General features: G+C 46.3%; 1 protein-coding gene across 1 annotated transcript; it reads left to right on the top strand.

Annotated features, from left to right (window-relative positions):
- The first annotated feature begins 1,518 nt into the window (after nt 1–1,518).
- Nucleotides 1,519–12,768, top strand: LOC106420081. Its single transcript, XM_048777397.1, has 5 exons — nt 1,519–1,754; nt 10,597–10,624; nt 10,696–10,881; nt 11,081–11,470; nt 12,064–12,768. The coding sequence occupies exons 1-5, from the start codon at nt 1,519–1,521 to the stop codon at nt 12,766–12,768; spliced, it is 1,545 nt and encodes a 514-aa protein (XP_048633354.1).
- Nucleotides 12,769–16,203: the final 3,435 nt, after the last annotated feature.

The raw sequence follows: 16,203 nt of genomic DNA, 5'->3' as shown, positions 1-16,203 counted from the left end.
ACCCAAACTTGAATCAAATGCAAAACTAACCTAAAAGCCTAGTGAAATTACAGTTCAGCCCCTTGTGACCAAACAAAAAAACAGAAGCCATTTCTACGAATATAGCCCCAGTAAATCGTCTGAGTCGTCTGAATTGTTGGAAGTCGTCTGGACGACTGAATTTTAAGTCGTCTGGTACCAGTTTATTTTAAAAATAATTTATAAATCTTGTAAAAAAATATTTTGATGCGTGAAAAATAAAAATCAGGTGATTATAAACAATTTTAAGTGATATAAATTAAGATATGATAAAATTGATTTGTTTTGAAGATAGATGAGTGGAAGTAGTGAATCATGATATTCTTTGGTTTAGGAGTTTGGCAAACATATGTTGTAGTATTGTATGTATTGTTAGGGTTAGATCTTGGAAAACTAAAATGTTTTTTTCAAAAATTAGTTTTCACCTATATGTGTTTATTTATGTGTATAGTAAACACTTTTCAAGTTTGATTTGATTTTATGAAGTGTTTAATTAGATAAATAAGTTTAGGGGTTATGTTTAGGGTGTGGACGACTTATATTTCAGTAGTCTGTTGAATAATTTACACGGACGACGTATATTTCAGTCGTCCACATCGTACCGAACCTTTAATTTTACCAATGTACGTTTTAACCTAACCGGATCATTTACCGGACATATAAAAGCTATTTTTTCACTATTTCACAACTTTACGAAACCCTAGCGCCGTTTCTCTCCAACGGCGATTTCGAAGGCAATAAGACGAAAACCCTACCGTAGTCGTGTTCTGCCGTTATCTCGGGATGATCGCATGCGGCTGGGATACCTTGCCATCTACGCAGGGTACATCGAAGGGAAAAATTTCTCATCCGCTACATCAGCTAGTCTTGCAAGGCTAGTGATGGATTTAGAAAAATTTGAGAATTATCCATGGGGGAGAGTGGCGTTTAAGGTGCTGATGGATTCTCTGAAGGCAAAAGACTTGACGCAAACTGGTTACACTGTTGATGGGTTCATACAAGTGCTCCAAGTGTGGGCGTACTATGCTCTGCCAGAATTGGGTGCTAATTATGGGTCTCCCATACCAAACAGACCGTCTCTACTGTTGCTGGCTTACAAGGGTGGCAAAAGACAACGCAAATTTTTTAAGGCTGCTATCAATAAACAGGTACTTAACTTCACTCCTAAGACTTCTCAGACGACTTAAAGTTAAGTCGTGTGGGAAGTCTTCCAACACAAGACCACTCAGACGACTTACTTTTAAGTCGTCTGAGTGGTCTTTTTGTTGGAAGACTTCCAGACGACTTAACTTTAAGTCGTCTGTGAACAAAATACTTCTCAGACGACTTAACTTTAAGTAGTCTGAGAATAAAATACTTCTCAGACGACTTAACTAAGTTTATATCTTTTATTTATTGCAGACTATCGTGAAGAACTTCGTTCAGAAGGATTTTGATGAAATGTTTCCAAAATGAGACGGAGACGTAGATGACCCTGCCGCGGATAACATAATTAAAGTCATGTTTAATGATCCTGGATGGGAGTGGACCATGGAATGCTGGCCAGTCACCGGTACTCGCAAGGTTGTGAAGATGGAAGTGAGTCCAGTGAAGAATGAAGTGAGTCCCGTGAAGTCAGAGAGTGTTGTGAAGGAAGAAAGTAGCAGACCTCGGAAGAAAGCTCGTAAAAGGTCTTCTGTTTCTGCTGAGACACCTGCGGCGGGTAGTGAAGGGATGACGCATCAGCAGATTGAAAAGTCCTTGAAGGACATATCTGATTGTGGGAACCGAAATTCACACTGTCGATTTCCGTTTAAATAAGGAAACTAGGAAAACCCTAATTTCCCAGAGGACACGGATATCTGTTAATTACCACACGTCAAGCAATCAGAACACGAGAATAACAACGATAAAAATAAGAAATCGAAAAGAGAGCAAAGTAGATCTTTATTCCGAATCTGTGTATGAGCGTTACAACAAGGTATAAGCCTGGGCTCGATAGCTGTCGGCGAGATTCCTAGTTCTAGCAACCCTAAGACGGCTAAACCTAATTGAGTCGCAGCTCGAAATAACAAAAACGGAAAATCGCCTAAATTGCTCTAAGTGCTAAGTTTGCTCTGAAAAAGTTTTTCCTCTGCTCCTCGCCTAGGACTCCTTATATACTAGCTCCAAGGTCGGTTTACGCTTTTACTCTTCTGCCCTTAAGCCGTCATAGCATAAAAATGGAGATATTCCATTTTTCCCGATCTTCACAATTATCTTCAAAACTTCCATATTTATCCGCGGAAACTTGACATTTATCCTTCCTCGTGGGCCAAGCGTGAACCATGCTGTGGTTCACGGGCTTTTGGTTAGGAAAAATCGTAGGATGGGCCTCGAGTCGTGTTTTAGGTCCCTTTGGGCCGTCTTCCGACTCGACATGTTTACTACGAGTTTTCCGCGGTTTCTAATCCGCGAAGTTTGATCGATGAATTAGAATAGCGGGAAACATGGACCGAGCTTCTACGGTCTTCGGGAGATAGCATTCGAAGGTTTGACGAGAATGCAAAGACTGGTGTCGTATCGATGTTCGGAAAGGTTCAATCGCTACACAGCGACCGAACTTTGGCTCGAGCCCGGTCGCTACGTAGCGACCGAGCGGGACGATCGCTCGGTCGCTACGTAGCGACCGAGCTTTGGCTCGAGCTCGGTCGCTACGTAGCGACCGAGCGGGACGATCGCTCGGTCGCTACGTAGCGACCGAGCGGGACGATCGCTCGGTCGCTACGTAGCGACCGAGCTTTGGCTCGAGCCCGGTCGCTACGTAGCGACCGAGCTTTGGCTCGAGCTCGGTCGCTACGTAGCGACCGAGCAGGACGAGCGCTTGGTCGCTACATAGCGACCGAGCTTGGCTCGGGTTTGGTTGCGGCATAGCGACCGGACGGCGTGTGTACGCGGTGACCGAGCTTGGCTTGTTCGGTTTGAATCCCAAAGGATACTTCTTCGTAAAAACTTCGTATCGGTAATTTTTACGAAAATTACATCTCTCCTTTTACTATCTCTTTCGGAAATACGATCTCCGAGGATTTTCAGGTTGTAATTCCGTCGTAACCGTTTTTGACCCCAACAGTTAGCCCTCCAGCCCGTTAGGATCATGTATCGTTGGATCCTAGCGTGCGGTTAGGCATGTTTGGCAAGTTAGGCGTGATGGATGGAATTAATATCCGAAAGTCCGAGCTTGAATTGTAAATCCTCATGCCTATAAGAAGGGAGGTAACTTATTCCATAATTTTTTCACTTTCTTGTCTTTCTCTAAGATCTTTCTTAAGATCTTTCTCTCCACCCTTTTCCTTTATTCTCTCAGGAGAAGTGTAAAGATGTCGAGCAAGAAAAAGATTGCGAAAAAAGGGTCTTCGTCCGCGAGTCCTTATGAAGAGCTCATCGTTCCGAAGATGGAGTTCGTGCCTCACTCGGTGCATCCTGCCGAGAACGAGGCGTGGTGGGTTGCTCATTACGGCTCGTTGTCCCCTCCCAAGGAGAAGCCGTTCCCGGTCCGGGTCCATCGTGGAGTCGAGGAAGAGGATGCGAGCAGGACTACCGACGAGTTTCTTGCGATGATGCGATCGTTCTACCATATCCCGGATGCTGTGGAGTTCCGGGTTCCCCGCCACGGGGAATGTGCTAACAGCCCCCCGGAGGGTTTCTTTACTTGCTATGAGGCGTTCGTAGTGCGTTGTCGCCTATGGTTCCCCATACCCGAAATTCTCGTCCGAGTGTTGGATCGTTTCGAAGTTGCGATAAGTCAGTAGACTCCCCTTGCCATTCAGCATCTTATTGGGATCCTGATCCTAAGCTACGAGCATGGCCTTTCCCTTTCCGTGGATCATTATGAAGCGCTTTTGAGGCTTCAACTTGTCACGGATACGGATAAGCATAGGTTGGTCCCTCGGAAATTTATGTCAGTGGTTAAGAAGTTCATTTCGAACTTCAACTCATGGAAGAAGTTCTTTTTCTTTGTTCGTATAGACGCTGCGTCCGTCGAAGAGAGTTGCATTCCACTGTTCCGGAGGTTGCCGAATGATCGTCCCTTTATCAACCCTCTTGCTCCGTTCCCCGAGGACATCATTGCGGTGAGAGATCTTCTCAGGAACGGTCCTTTCTTCTGGACTCCTTACGCCGAAGAGGGTTCGGAGGGCATTGAGATTCATGCAACCCGGTCCTGCTTCGCCTGCGAACACGGGAAGCGACTCCGAACCTGACGACCAGAATCCCGTCGAAGCTCCAAAAGCTGTGCCGGAGTCGAGCTCTTGGAAGGGAAAAGACGTCGATCTTGGCGACATAGAATTTTCGATGGATGACTCTATGCTTCCAGGATGGGATCCAAACCTTGCTTACGGTGATGGGAGTGGTTCGAGTGAGGCCCCTATTCCGGATTTCGATGATTTCTTTGCTGGACTGCCACCGGGTTTCGATGCTCCTCCTCCTATGAAAGAATCGGCGAGGCCGAGAGTCGTTGCGGGAGGATCTCGCATCATCAATGGGGTTGGTTTTTTGAGAATTTTTTGGTGATTGTCCTATGTATATATTTATAACATATCAATCGATTTTGCAGGGCCTGAGCCTGCTGGGCTCGGCCATTGAGGCGGGCCATAGAGAAGCCATGGTCTACCGCTTCAAAGCGGAGAAAGCGGAGCGGGATCACGCTCGCGTGCAAGGCGAGATGCTGGAGCGAGAGGCGCAACTTACTCGTGATCATGTGCGGGCTGTTCGTAAAGCGGAGAGGAAAGGCAAAAGAGAAATCGTCGAGGTGATGAAGACTCGCGCATCTCAATTCCAGGTTGAGTATGGGAACCTCAAGAATGCCTTTACCTCGGTGGGTGACTTTCGCGAGTGCCGCGGTTCGGTCGGAAGTCTTTGGAGGACGCGAGCCGATGACTATGTGTTTGAACAGGAAATGAGCTTGATGAAGAGTGGGATGAGTGAACGTGCCCATGCTGAGGCACTTATCCCTCCGATCGACGAGAGGATTCAAGGGTTCTGGGATTCCATCCCGGTTTCCCCTGATACCGAGGAGGTCCCGACCGGGTTTCCCGATGGTGGCGAGGAAGTGGATCGTCCCGCAGATGCGTTCGGTGCTTCGTTGTCCGGGGACTTTGACTTTGGATTATGAGGGGTGGATTAGTTATCCTTTTATCTGTTTTCGGCCAAGCGTGGCCCTTTGAATTTGGATTTTGTTTAGGCCTAGATGGCCGTATTTGTATTTACCGGGACTGGCCGTTGGTGGCTTCGAATCCCTTGCCGCTTTACGCGGTTTATTTATATGATAAATGTTTTGTTTCGAGTTTTCCTGAGTAGGGTTGAAGTAAATACGAGTTGTCGTCTCGTATTTAGTTCTGATTAGACGTTCAATCTGTTGGTTCGTTCGTGATTTTCGTAAAAATTTACTTATCTTTACGATTTTCGAGAACATTGAGATATGAACGGAGAGACATGGTTTAGGATCTCGTATCTTTTAGATATCATGCCTTGAGATGTTTGAGACCAGAGCGTTGGGTTTAGGGCAAGACCTAGGTTTACTTTCGGTTAAGGTTTGTGCGGTGACTAGCCGGCTATCGTTTTTCCTGTTGCGATTTCTTCCTGATTCGCATCGATTTAAAGTCCGCGATATGTTCTCGGCTTATATGACTTGTATGGTACGAATCGAGCATCTTCTCAGAACCAACTGGAAGTACTAAACCAAAATTTCGGATTTTTGTTGTAGCGCGCTTTTGTCCTTGTGCTGGACGTTTTTTTTAAAGATCAAAAGAGTGATCGAATTGCGTTTGTTTAAGACGGCTGGCGTGTTCGTCGGGGCCAATCGACGAACGGGGTGTAAGGTTTTTATGGTCGCGTTTGGACAATTTGTTAGTATTATCCTTGAATTTTAACTTTTGCGACGTCTCGCAGTTATTTCAAGGATTATACGTGTGTATTTGTGTGTTTGAAAGATGATAATCTTTACGATTTTTGGGCCGGAAGGGGCCGTAGACAAGAGTCTTAACGTTTTCAGGCGTGTCCTGAAAGTTTCTTTTGTGTTTTACTGAAGCGTAAACGTTTTCGATAAAAAGGACAACGTATATTGTAAAAGTTTTTGAAGTTTCTAAAAACTTGATTACAATAATGGCGATTGTGGGAGTATACGCACCCACTCCCCCCCCTTTTTAGAGAGGGGGATAGCTGAACTCGTCTTTTGACGAGCTGCCTACGTACCTCTTTCGAGGATCAAGCCATCTCGTAGTTCTGTTTCATGCCGCGAGTGTTCTTACTCGGCGGTAGATGTCGCGATGTTCGCCTTGACCGTGTCGATCGTGGCTGGGTCGGCGCTATTTTCCGGATGTTCCGGTTGAGTTGTCGCGTGGGCTTCGGATTTGTGTCGAGCTTCGACGTCCGATGCGTTTGCGTCGATAGACGATTTTACTTCGTCTTCTCCTGGGGCGCTTTTGGCTGAAGATCGATCTATCTTCGCGCGTTTGCCATTTGCAGACGCCGTGATTTGCCTTAACTTATGCTCCGCGAGGAAGCATAGTCGCGACTGTTTTTGGCATCCCCAGATGGCCGCGACTCCGCTCGGCGTTGGGAACTTGAGACCCAGGTGGTAGGTTGACGGAACTGCCTGCATGGCGTTGAGCCATGGGGTTCCCATGATCACGTTGTAGATAGCGGGATGATCGACTACCGCGAATTCGACGATTTTCGTGATCTCCTTGGCCATGACTGGCAATTGGATTGATCCGAGAGTCATCGACACTTCGCCTGAAAAACCCGTGAGCGGTTTTGGCGTCGGAATTACTTCTCCGAGTTCGATACTCATCCGCTTGAGAGTATCGCGGAAGATTACGTTGACCGTGCTTCCCGTGTCGACGAGTACCCTTCCGACTTCTAAATCTCGTATGACGAGATCTATGACGAGCGGGTCGCAGTGAGGTTGGTCGATACCGCCGGCTTCTTCCTCTGTGAAGGTGATCGAGCAACTTTGGCCGTCTCGAGGAGGAGACCATGTAGGCCAATTTGCACTTGACTCTGCCTTCCGTTGGTAAGCCTTGATGGCCGACACGGTATCGCCGCAGTATTGTGATCCTCCGATGATCATATTGACTCTGCGACGATTGTTATCGTTCCCTTTGTCATCCGGCCTCCTACCGCGTTTATCCCCAGGTTGGTTTCGTTGAGGGGATTTTTCAGCGGGCGGATTTCTATCCGTCTTTGGAGGCCGATCAGAATCGAGGATGAGATCCTTGACGCTAGTTACTTCCGAAAGCTCTCCAGCGAGTAGCTTCGCGGCCAGTCTTGCTCCCAAGACTTTGCAGTTGGTCGTGGAGTGTCCTCGGGATTGGTGGAACTCGCAGAAGGTGTTTTCGTCATACCCTTGATTGCGAGTCCATGTGTTGCCCGTGGTCCGGCCTTGATCCGAATTGATCGCATAGTTATGCGCCCCTTGGAGATCTTCCCCCTCGTGATGGACGTACTTGTCGTTACGAGAGTTCTTCTTTTTCCCCTTCGGATCTGCGTCTTTCGAGGATGGTCTTGCCGGCTTATGTTTTTGCGATAAGACTTTAGTTTCTTCCTCGACTATGATGTAGTCCGTTGCTTTGTGGAGGGCGTCCTGGATCGTTCGCGGTTTGTCGAGAGTTATCCATTTTCTGAATTTCGACTTGTACCAGAGCGTCTTTCTCAGCGCGTCGATGGCCACTTTGTCGCTTATCCCGCTGACCCTGGACATTATCAGCTTGAACCGACTGATAAACTCGCGGAGGGGTTCGTCTTCCCTCTGGGAGAGACTCCAGAGGTCAACATCGGAGGTTTCTCTGTCTATGAATACAGAGTACTGTTTGAGGAATTCCGATGCGAGCTGTCGAAAACTCCCGATGGTGTTGCGACGAAGGCGTGCGAACCATTCGAGCGCTGCTCCTTCAAGATTTTCGACGAACAGGCGGCAATAGCCGGCATCTTTTTCGCCGTCCTTCAGTCTTGCTCTTCCCATCGCGATGTGGAAAGCCTGAAGGTGCGCTTTTGGATCGGCCGTACCATCGTACTTCGGTACTTTGATCTTTCCCGGATCGGACACCCTCATGTCCGAAATGCGACTGGTAAAGGGGGTCTTTCGAGCTCCTTCTAGCAGTCGATCGATCTCGGGGGCAGCTCTAGTAGCATGATGGATTTGAGACTTTACGGCTCTCACTTCTGCCGCAGTCTTAGTGATGTAGTCGCGAAGATCGCGGATATCCGATGTCTCGTCAGTAGATTTCCGAGCCTGTCGGCGTTTACTGCGAGTGAGCTCGGTTTGCCTTTCGGCCAGCTCCTCTTGTTCGTTCCAATAGGCGACTTCTTCTTCTTCCGTCATTGGTTTTTCGAACGGGGAGCCTTCCCGAGCAGATCGGCTCCTGGTCCTTCTTGGATGTCTGTCGACATCCTCGTCGGTGTCGTTGGAGACATCGCTAGGATCCAGGTCAATGTGTTCGGCTTCGTTATCCTCCGAGTCCTTTGCAGGGGGCGGAAGACTTTCAGAGTTCCCCTTTTCGATGGGAGATTTCTCGCTAGGGTTTTGACCGGAAGGTCGTTCTCGCGCGACTCCTGTTCTATCGAGTGGGGTGGCGAAGTCGAGCCTCTTCCCGCGGATTTTGGTGGTTCCGCGGGGACGGATAGCTTGGGTCCTTGCCGTTAAGGTTTCAACCTGTTCAGTCAAGGTATTCACGAGCTTATCCTGTTCTTCCGACCTTTTCTCATAGGTGGCGAACATCTTTTTGAACTCCTCGAGCGTCGCGGCGTTGGCTTGCGCGTTGGCCGCGGATACGTCCGCTACTGGAGTGTGGAGATCGGTGCCGCTGCCTCCGTTAAGAGGAGTTTGCACGTTATCCGCGTCGTTGGTTGACATGTCTGACTGTGTGTGGCTTTTGCGGGTTAGATTGATCCGTAAGGCCCCCTCCTTCTAGCGCCAAACTGTGGGAACCGAAATTCACACTGTCGATTTCCGTTTAAATAAGGAAACTAGGAAAACCCTAATTTCCCAGAGGACCCGGATATCTGTTAATTACCACACGTCAAGCAATCAGAACACGAGAATAACAACGATAAAAATAAGAAATCGAAAAGAGAGCAAAGTAGATCTTATTCCGAATCTGCGTATGAGCGTTACAACAAGGTATAAGCCTGGGCTCGAGAGCTGTCGGCGAGATTCCTAGTTCTAGCAACCCTAAGACGGCTAAACCTAATTGAGTCGCAGCTCGAAATAACAAAAACTGAAAATTGCCTAAATTGCTCTAAGTGCTAAGTTTGCTCTGAAAAAGTTTTTCCTCTGCTCCTCGCCTAGGACTCCTTATATACTTGCTCCAAGGTCGGTTTACGCTTTTACTCTTCTGCCCTTAAGCCGTCATAGCATAAAAATGGAGATATTCCATTTTTCCCGATCTTCACAATTATCTTCAAAACTTCCGTATTTATCTGCGGAAACTTGACATTTATCCTTCCTCGTGGGCCAAGCGTGAACCATGCTGTGGTTCACGGGCTTTTGGTTAGGAAAAATCGTAGGATGGGCCTCGAGTCGTGGTTTAGGTCCCTTTGGGCCGTCTTCCGACTCGACACGTTTACTACGAGTTTTCCGCGGTTTCTAATCCGCGAAGTTTGATCGATGAATTAGAATAGCGGGAAACATGGACCGAGCTTGCTACGGTCTTCGAGAGATAGCATTCGAAGGTTTGACGAGAATGCAAAGACTGGTGTCGTATCGATGTTCGGAAAGGTTCAATCTCTACACAGCGACCGAACTTTGGCTCGAGCCCGGTCGCTACGTAGCGACCGGGCGGGACGATCGCTCGGTCGCTACGTAGCGACCGAGCTTTGGCTCGAGCCCGGTCGCTACGTAGCGACCGAGCGAGACGAGTGCTCGGTCGCTACTTAGCGACCGAGCTTTGGCTCGAGCTCGGTCGCTACGTAGCGACCGAGCGGGTCGATCGCTCGGTCGCTACGTAGCGACCGAGCTTGGCCGAGCTTGGTCGCTACGTAGCGACCGAGCGGGACGATCGCTCGGTCGCTACGTAGCGTCCGAGCTTTGGCTCGAGCCCGGTCGCTACCTAGCGACCGAGCGAGACGAGTGCTCGGTCGCTACGTAGCGACCGAGCTTTGGCTCGAGCTCGGTCGCTACGTAGCGACCGAGCGGGACGATCGCTCGGTCGCTACGTAGCGACCGAGGTTTGGCTCGAGCCCGGTCGCTACGTAGCGACCGCTCGGTCGCTACGTAGCGACCGAGCTTTGGCTCGAGCTCGGTCGCTACTTTACGACCGAGCGGGACGATCGCTCGGTCGCTACGTAGCGACCGAGCTTTGGCTCGAGCTCGGTCGCTACGTAGCGACCGAGCAGAACGATCGCTCGGTCGCTACGTAGCGACCGAGCAGGACGAGCGCTTGGTCGCTACATAGCGACCGAGCTTGGCTCGGGTTTGGTTGCGGCATAGCGACCGGACGGCGTGTGTACGCGGTGACCGAGCTTGGCTTGTTCGGTTTGAATCCCAAAGGATACTTCTTCGTAAAAACTTCGTATCGGTAATTTTTACGAAAATTACATCTCTCCTTTTACTATCTCTTTCAGAAATACAATCTCCGAGGATTTTCAGGTGGTAATTCCGTCGTAACCGTTTTTGACCCCAACACTGATGCCATTAATCTTGGCTTTGGGACGTGCCTTAAGGAGCTCAAGTTACTGGCGGATAGGATGGTAGCTGTGGAGAAGAAGGTGGGAATCACCAACAGAGGGGGTTCATCTGATGATCGTCAACTTACAACCACTTCAAATCCACCAAAACCTGTTGAAGAACCCGGCGTTAGTACCAAAACCTCTCCCAAAATTGCAGAGAAGAGAGTCACTAGGCAAAGTGTTAGGAAGAGTCAGGACTGATGTGCTTTGTTTCTTGTGTGCTTTGATGAACATGTGTGCTTTGTTTCTAGTGTGCTTTGATGAACCACTGTATGCCTTGATTCTGAACATGTGTGCTTTGTTTCTAGTGTGAATTTGATCTTTGCTGTAAGGGCTTTTGTTAATAGTTTTTAAACACACTGTGAACTCGAAATTGCAGAGTGAAAGTGTGAATGGGGCGAAAGCAGGACAGAAGGAAGCCAAAGAACCGAGTCTTACTACAGAACCGAGTTCCTCGAGAGAGCTCTGTCTTGTGAGTCCTGCAGACAACTTACCGAGTGATGATCCTAGCCTTCTTATATTGGAAAAACAAGTTTCCACCGCTTCAGATTTACTCGTTGAAGAAGCTAGAAGGCAGACAAAGAAGGAGACTGCTTTGGTGAATCTCCGTAAAAAAAGTGTGCGAGAAAGGAAGCTTGCTCCCACACAGCAAACTCCTTTTAAGGGAAACAGCACTGCCAAACAGATCATTCCAAACAAACAGGTTGCCGGAGGCTATGATCCTTTTGCACCCTATGACAAGATGAAGTCGAAGGAGCTCACTGCATGGGTGCAAAAAGATCCGTAAGTTGCTGTTAAAAATATGCTTATTTATATTTGATTAAAAAAAGCTTCCATTTGATTATTTACATTTTGTGTTTGCAGTTCTTATAAACTGCCTCTGAAAAAAAAAACCACGTAGATGTCCAAGTCGATTTTATCAGGTCCTCCGAACCCCCTTAGAATGGCTGACCGACCATGTAAGTCTTCTGCTATTTTCTTACTCTTATATAAGTCGTCTGGTAGTTATCTGGTACTTTAGTCATTTGTATAAGTCGTCTGTGAGTCGTCTGTGAGTCGTCTGTGAGTCGTCTATAAGTCGTCTGGTAGTTATCTTACGTAAGTCGTCTGTAAGTCGTCTCTAAGTCTTCTCTAAGTCGTCTCTAAGTCGTCTGTAAGTCGTCTGGTAGTTATCTTACGTAAGTCGTCTGTAAGTCGTCTCTAAGTCTTCTCTAAGTCGTCTCTAAGTCGTCTGTAAGTCGTCTGTAAGTCGTCTGGTAGTTATCTTACGTAAGTCGTCTGGAAGTCGTCTCTAAGTCGTCTGGTAGTTATTTTACGTAAGTCGTCTGTAAGTTTTTTTGACTTGTATTGTTTTATATGCAGCAAATGGATGCTTTTATTAATCTACTGAGGCAACGGTACCAAAACCATCCAGAACATTTCAGGAGCGACAGAATGTGCTTTCTTGATCATGTATTTTCTCGGCAGTGGAGGGCCTCCTACCCTGATTTTAAGAGCGACGCTCCTGATGCCAACGGTTTAGGAAGAAGACTCCCTGGTGGGGCGTGGAATTATCATGCAGGCTTGATACCTTCTTTTTGCCAATCTAAGAAGGTTTGGGGGGTGGATGTGGATGATATCTATGCACCTGTGAACTTCAAGAACCAGCATTGGATTGCTATATGGATATCGATCCCTAAGAGGCACATCGTCGTCTGGGACAGCATTGTCTCTCATATTAGCTCTGAAGAACTCGATGAGGTAATGGAGCCTTTTGTCACAATGGTCCCTTATCTGCTTGTTGAGTGCGCGCTCTCTGACGAACAAAAGGTTCAATACACATTGGAGCCATACACATATGCGAGACAAACCGTTGGAGTACCTCAGTGCCGAGCTGGTGATTGTGGCACCTTCACTCTGAAGTACATCGAATGTCATGCTCTTGGGATAGAATTTCCCACCGCGTTTGACAAAAAACACGGGAAGACCATCAGGGAGAAGATGGTGCTGGATATATTTCGAGAGCTTCCTATGTGCCATGAATGGGAAAACCAAGACAATGATGAGAACCTGGCAACGTATGATTAGATATTGGATGTGTTATTGTGTGCTGTTGCGATTGTATTTGAACTTGATGCTTTTGTGTACTGTTGTTAGGTAGATTAGGGGATGTTAACAGGGTCAGGATAGGATGATGTTTTTTGTAACCTATCCTCATACCAAACTAGAATTCCGTAGGAAATTAGTTTGGTAGTGCAGTAACCTTTCGGAATATGTAATGTTTAACTTGTCTTTTTTAAATTGCACTGTTGGAATTAGTTTGGACGATTTAACATCGAAGGTCTACAAAGAAAAGTTCATAAAACATATAAATTCATAACATAGAGTCTACAGAGAAGTTCATAAAACATAGAAAATCATTGTGGACGACTACAGAGAAGTTCATAAAACATAGAAAATCATTGTGGACGACTTACTTAAAGGTCTTCTGGACGACTAACCAGAAGAAAATTCTAGTTAAGACGTTGGACGACTAACCAGAAGGTCTTCTGGACGACTTACTTAAAGGTCTTCTGGACGACTAAGCAGAAGTTCTTCTGGACGACTTACTTAAAGGTCTTCTGGACGACTAACCAGAAGAAAATTCTAGTTAAGACGTTGGACGACTTACTTAAAGGTCTTCTGGACGACTTACTTAAAGGTCTTCCACATCAGTTCTTACATTGTGGACGCTTATGGCCAGTTTCTTTGCAGACTGAGCACCTATAAACCCTGTGTTGCTTCCGGGGTTTGCGTCCTCTCATCCTGGATAGCTCCAACCAAGATTGCCATCTTGATTTCTTCTGTCTCCCCGGACCACGCTTTACTTCTGGAGGAAAGCATGTGCGTGCCTCAACAAGTTGTCCAACACAAGGATATATATTCTCTGAGTATCCTGCAAACAAAGTATCCTTTGAGTAGACCGGCCACACAAGTGTGGAGATATGCACACCAGCTGCTGTTCCAGCTGCTATAGCATGAGAGCAAGGTATTTTCTCGACTTGATAGACACCACAATCACACTTTTGAAGTTCCAGATCAACATTACAGTCCCTATTGCCACCTTTCACAAAGAACTTTCATCCATCAATTTGTTGGACTCTCAGAGTATACGCGTTCTCCTCTCGGACAGCAAGCAAGTGTTCAACACCCCGACTATGTTGAGTTGTAAGACTCAAAGCATCTCCTCTCCTTTTCCAGTACCACCTTCCTAGCTTCTCCCTTATGAACTCCAGCAGGAACTGAATAGGAAATCCTCTTGCTCGCTTCAGTGCGGAGTTAATTGATTCAGCGATATTGCTCGTTTTTAAGTTGTACCTGTCTCCCTGACAATGAACCCTAGACCATAGGGTCACATCGGCTTCCTCCAGATACTCAGCAAGATCCGGATTTGCACTCCGTATCTCATCCATGTACCGATCAAAATCGTAAAGTGTATGAGCATAAGCAGCACCTTTCACCAAGTACAAGAGATGCTTCCCTTTATACTTTTTGACAATATTCTCTTGAAGGTGATAATAACATATTCCTCGGGTTGCCCAAGGAAACACCTTTTCACACGCATTTATAATGGAGGTGTGCCTGTCGGAGACTATCACCAGAGGATACTCATCAGATACACAGCTCGCCAATTTTGTGAAAAACCATTCCCAAGATTCATCATTCTCACCATCTACGATCCCAAAAGCCAATGGATATATCTGAAAATTGCCGTCTTGTGCGGCTGCAACGAACATAGTACCCCCATACTTCCCACTTAGGTGAGTCCCATCTACCACAATGACCCTTCTCTGATACTTAAATCCTCTGATCGAAGCTCAAAAAGCAAGAAATAGATACTTAAATCTATTCAGAGAATCGAGTTCTATAGCTGTGATAGAACCCGGATTTGCTGCCTTGATTTGCTCCAAATATGAAGGCAGTCGCTCATACCCATCTTCCGCTGATCCTCTCACCATTTTTTGCGCATATAACAATGCTCTGTATGAAGTGGTGTAATCAAGTGTCATGCCAAACATGTTCTTCATTGCATCTTTGATATGCTGCGGATTCAACCCATCAATGATTCCAACTCGATCTATGAAAAGTCGACCAATGTACTTCGGAGTACAACGTTTCCGCTGAGTGATTCTGTCTGGGATGGAACATGTATGAGTTGCGAAATACTTGGTTACCCAAAACGTTTTAGTCCCATGTTTCACACTTGCTCGGACCTTCCATTGAAAACCACTAACACGACATGTTGCCACAAACAGAGTTTTCGTTGACTTGAATATTCTGAAGGAGAACCTACGCCTCACCGCTGTCAACCGCAACTCTGAAAGCAGTGCATCCTTACTAGCAATACTCTGGTTGACATAGATTCTGTCTGCAGATGATCCTTCTCCTTCACAACCATATGCCCCTTTGTAATCATCAAAACAGATTTCATCTTCTTCTTCCTCATCCTCATCTTTAACCTTTCCATACTCACTATAATCCTCAGCATCAGCAACAACAGGGATGTCAGCATCCTCCTCCCCATCATGATCCTCAGCTTCATCCCCCTCTTCAGCTTCATGCCCCTCCTCAGCTTCATCCCCCTCCTCAGCTTCATCCCCCTCTTCATCTTCATCGCTCACATCAGCTTCATCCCCCTCCTCAGCTTTATCCCCCACATGATCTTCATCCCTTTCCTCTGAAACCGTTCTCATCTTGCTAAAGCTTGATACACAAAGACGTATTTCATGCGTTTTAGTTATCTCGAGCAAGTTCCGAACTTGTCTATCACTTGTAACATGAATAGGAGGAAGGTCTGGAGCCATCTGTTGTAATGAGTAGGTTAGCTCCACAGACTCTGTGTTCATGTCCAGGTTATAATCTTCTTGAGCCATTGCAACAAGATCAGCATGTGTCGAACTTTCATTCAAAAATAACATTCTCGCTCCTTTGAAATGATCAACCACAAAATTCCAACATCCATCTTTCAACAACCATTCTCCATACACTGCATGTAACTGACGCATCATCTAAAAAAGTCAAAATAAAACACATTAGCAAACTTAGAACAAAGAAAACGAAAGTTTATTAATAGATCTAAGCGGATTACTTCAATCTAAGTTGTCTAGACGACTAAACTATACGTCGTCTGGTCAACGCAGAGGTTATTTTTGCAATTGACTTTGAAATCTGTTATTTTGGACGACTGAAAGTTAAGTCGTCTACTATTGTTTGGTTAAAAAATAAACTCCAAAAAAGCTAGACGACTTACATTTCAGTCGTCAGAGGTTAGTTTTGCATTTGACTGGATTATTTCAAAAGTTTGACTTTTTGGACGACTTACATTTCAGTCGTCTAGTGAAAATTAAAATAATAATATTTTTTTAAAAGTAGACGACTTACAGTTAAGTCGTCATAGGTTAGTTTTGCAATTGAAAAAAAAAACTTCAAGATTTAATTATATACAGACGACTTATAATTCAGTCGTCCACGAGACGACTGAAA

This window comes from Brassica napus, chromosome A1 (genome assembly GCF_020379485.1).
Source record: "Brassica napus cultivar Da-Ae chromosome A1, Da-Ae, whole genome shotgun sequence".
Taxonomy (NCBI): Eukaryota; Viridiplantae; Streptophyta; class Magnoliopsida; order Brassicales; family Brassicaceae; genus Brassica; species Brassica napus.
Note: the sequence above shows the minus strand (reverse complement) of the source record. Positions and strands in the feature narration are given on the sequence as shown.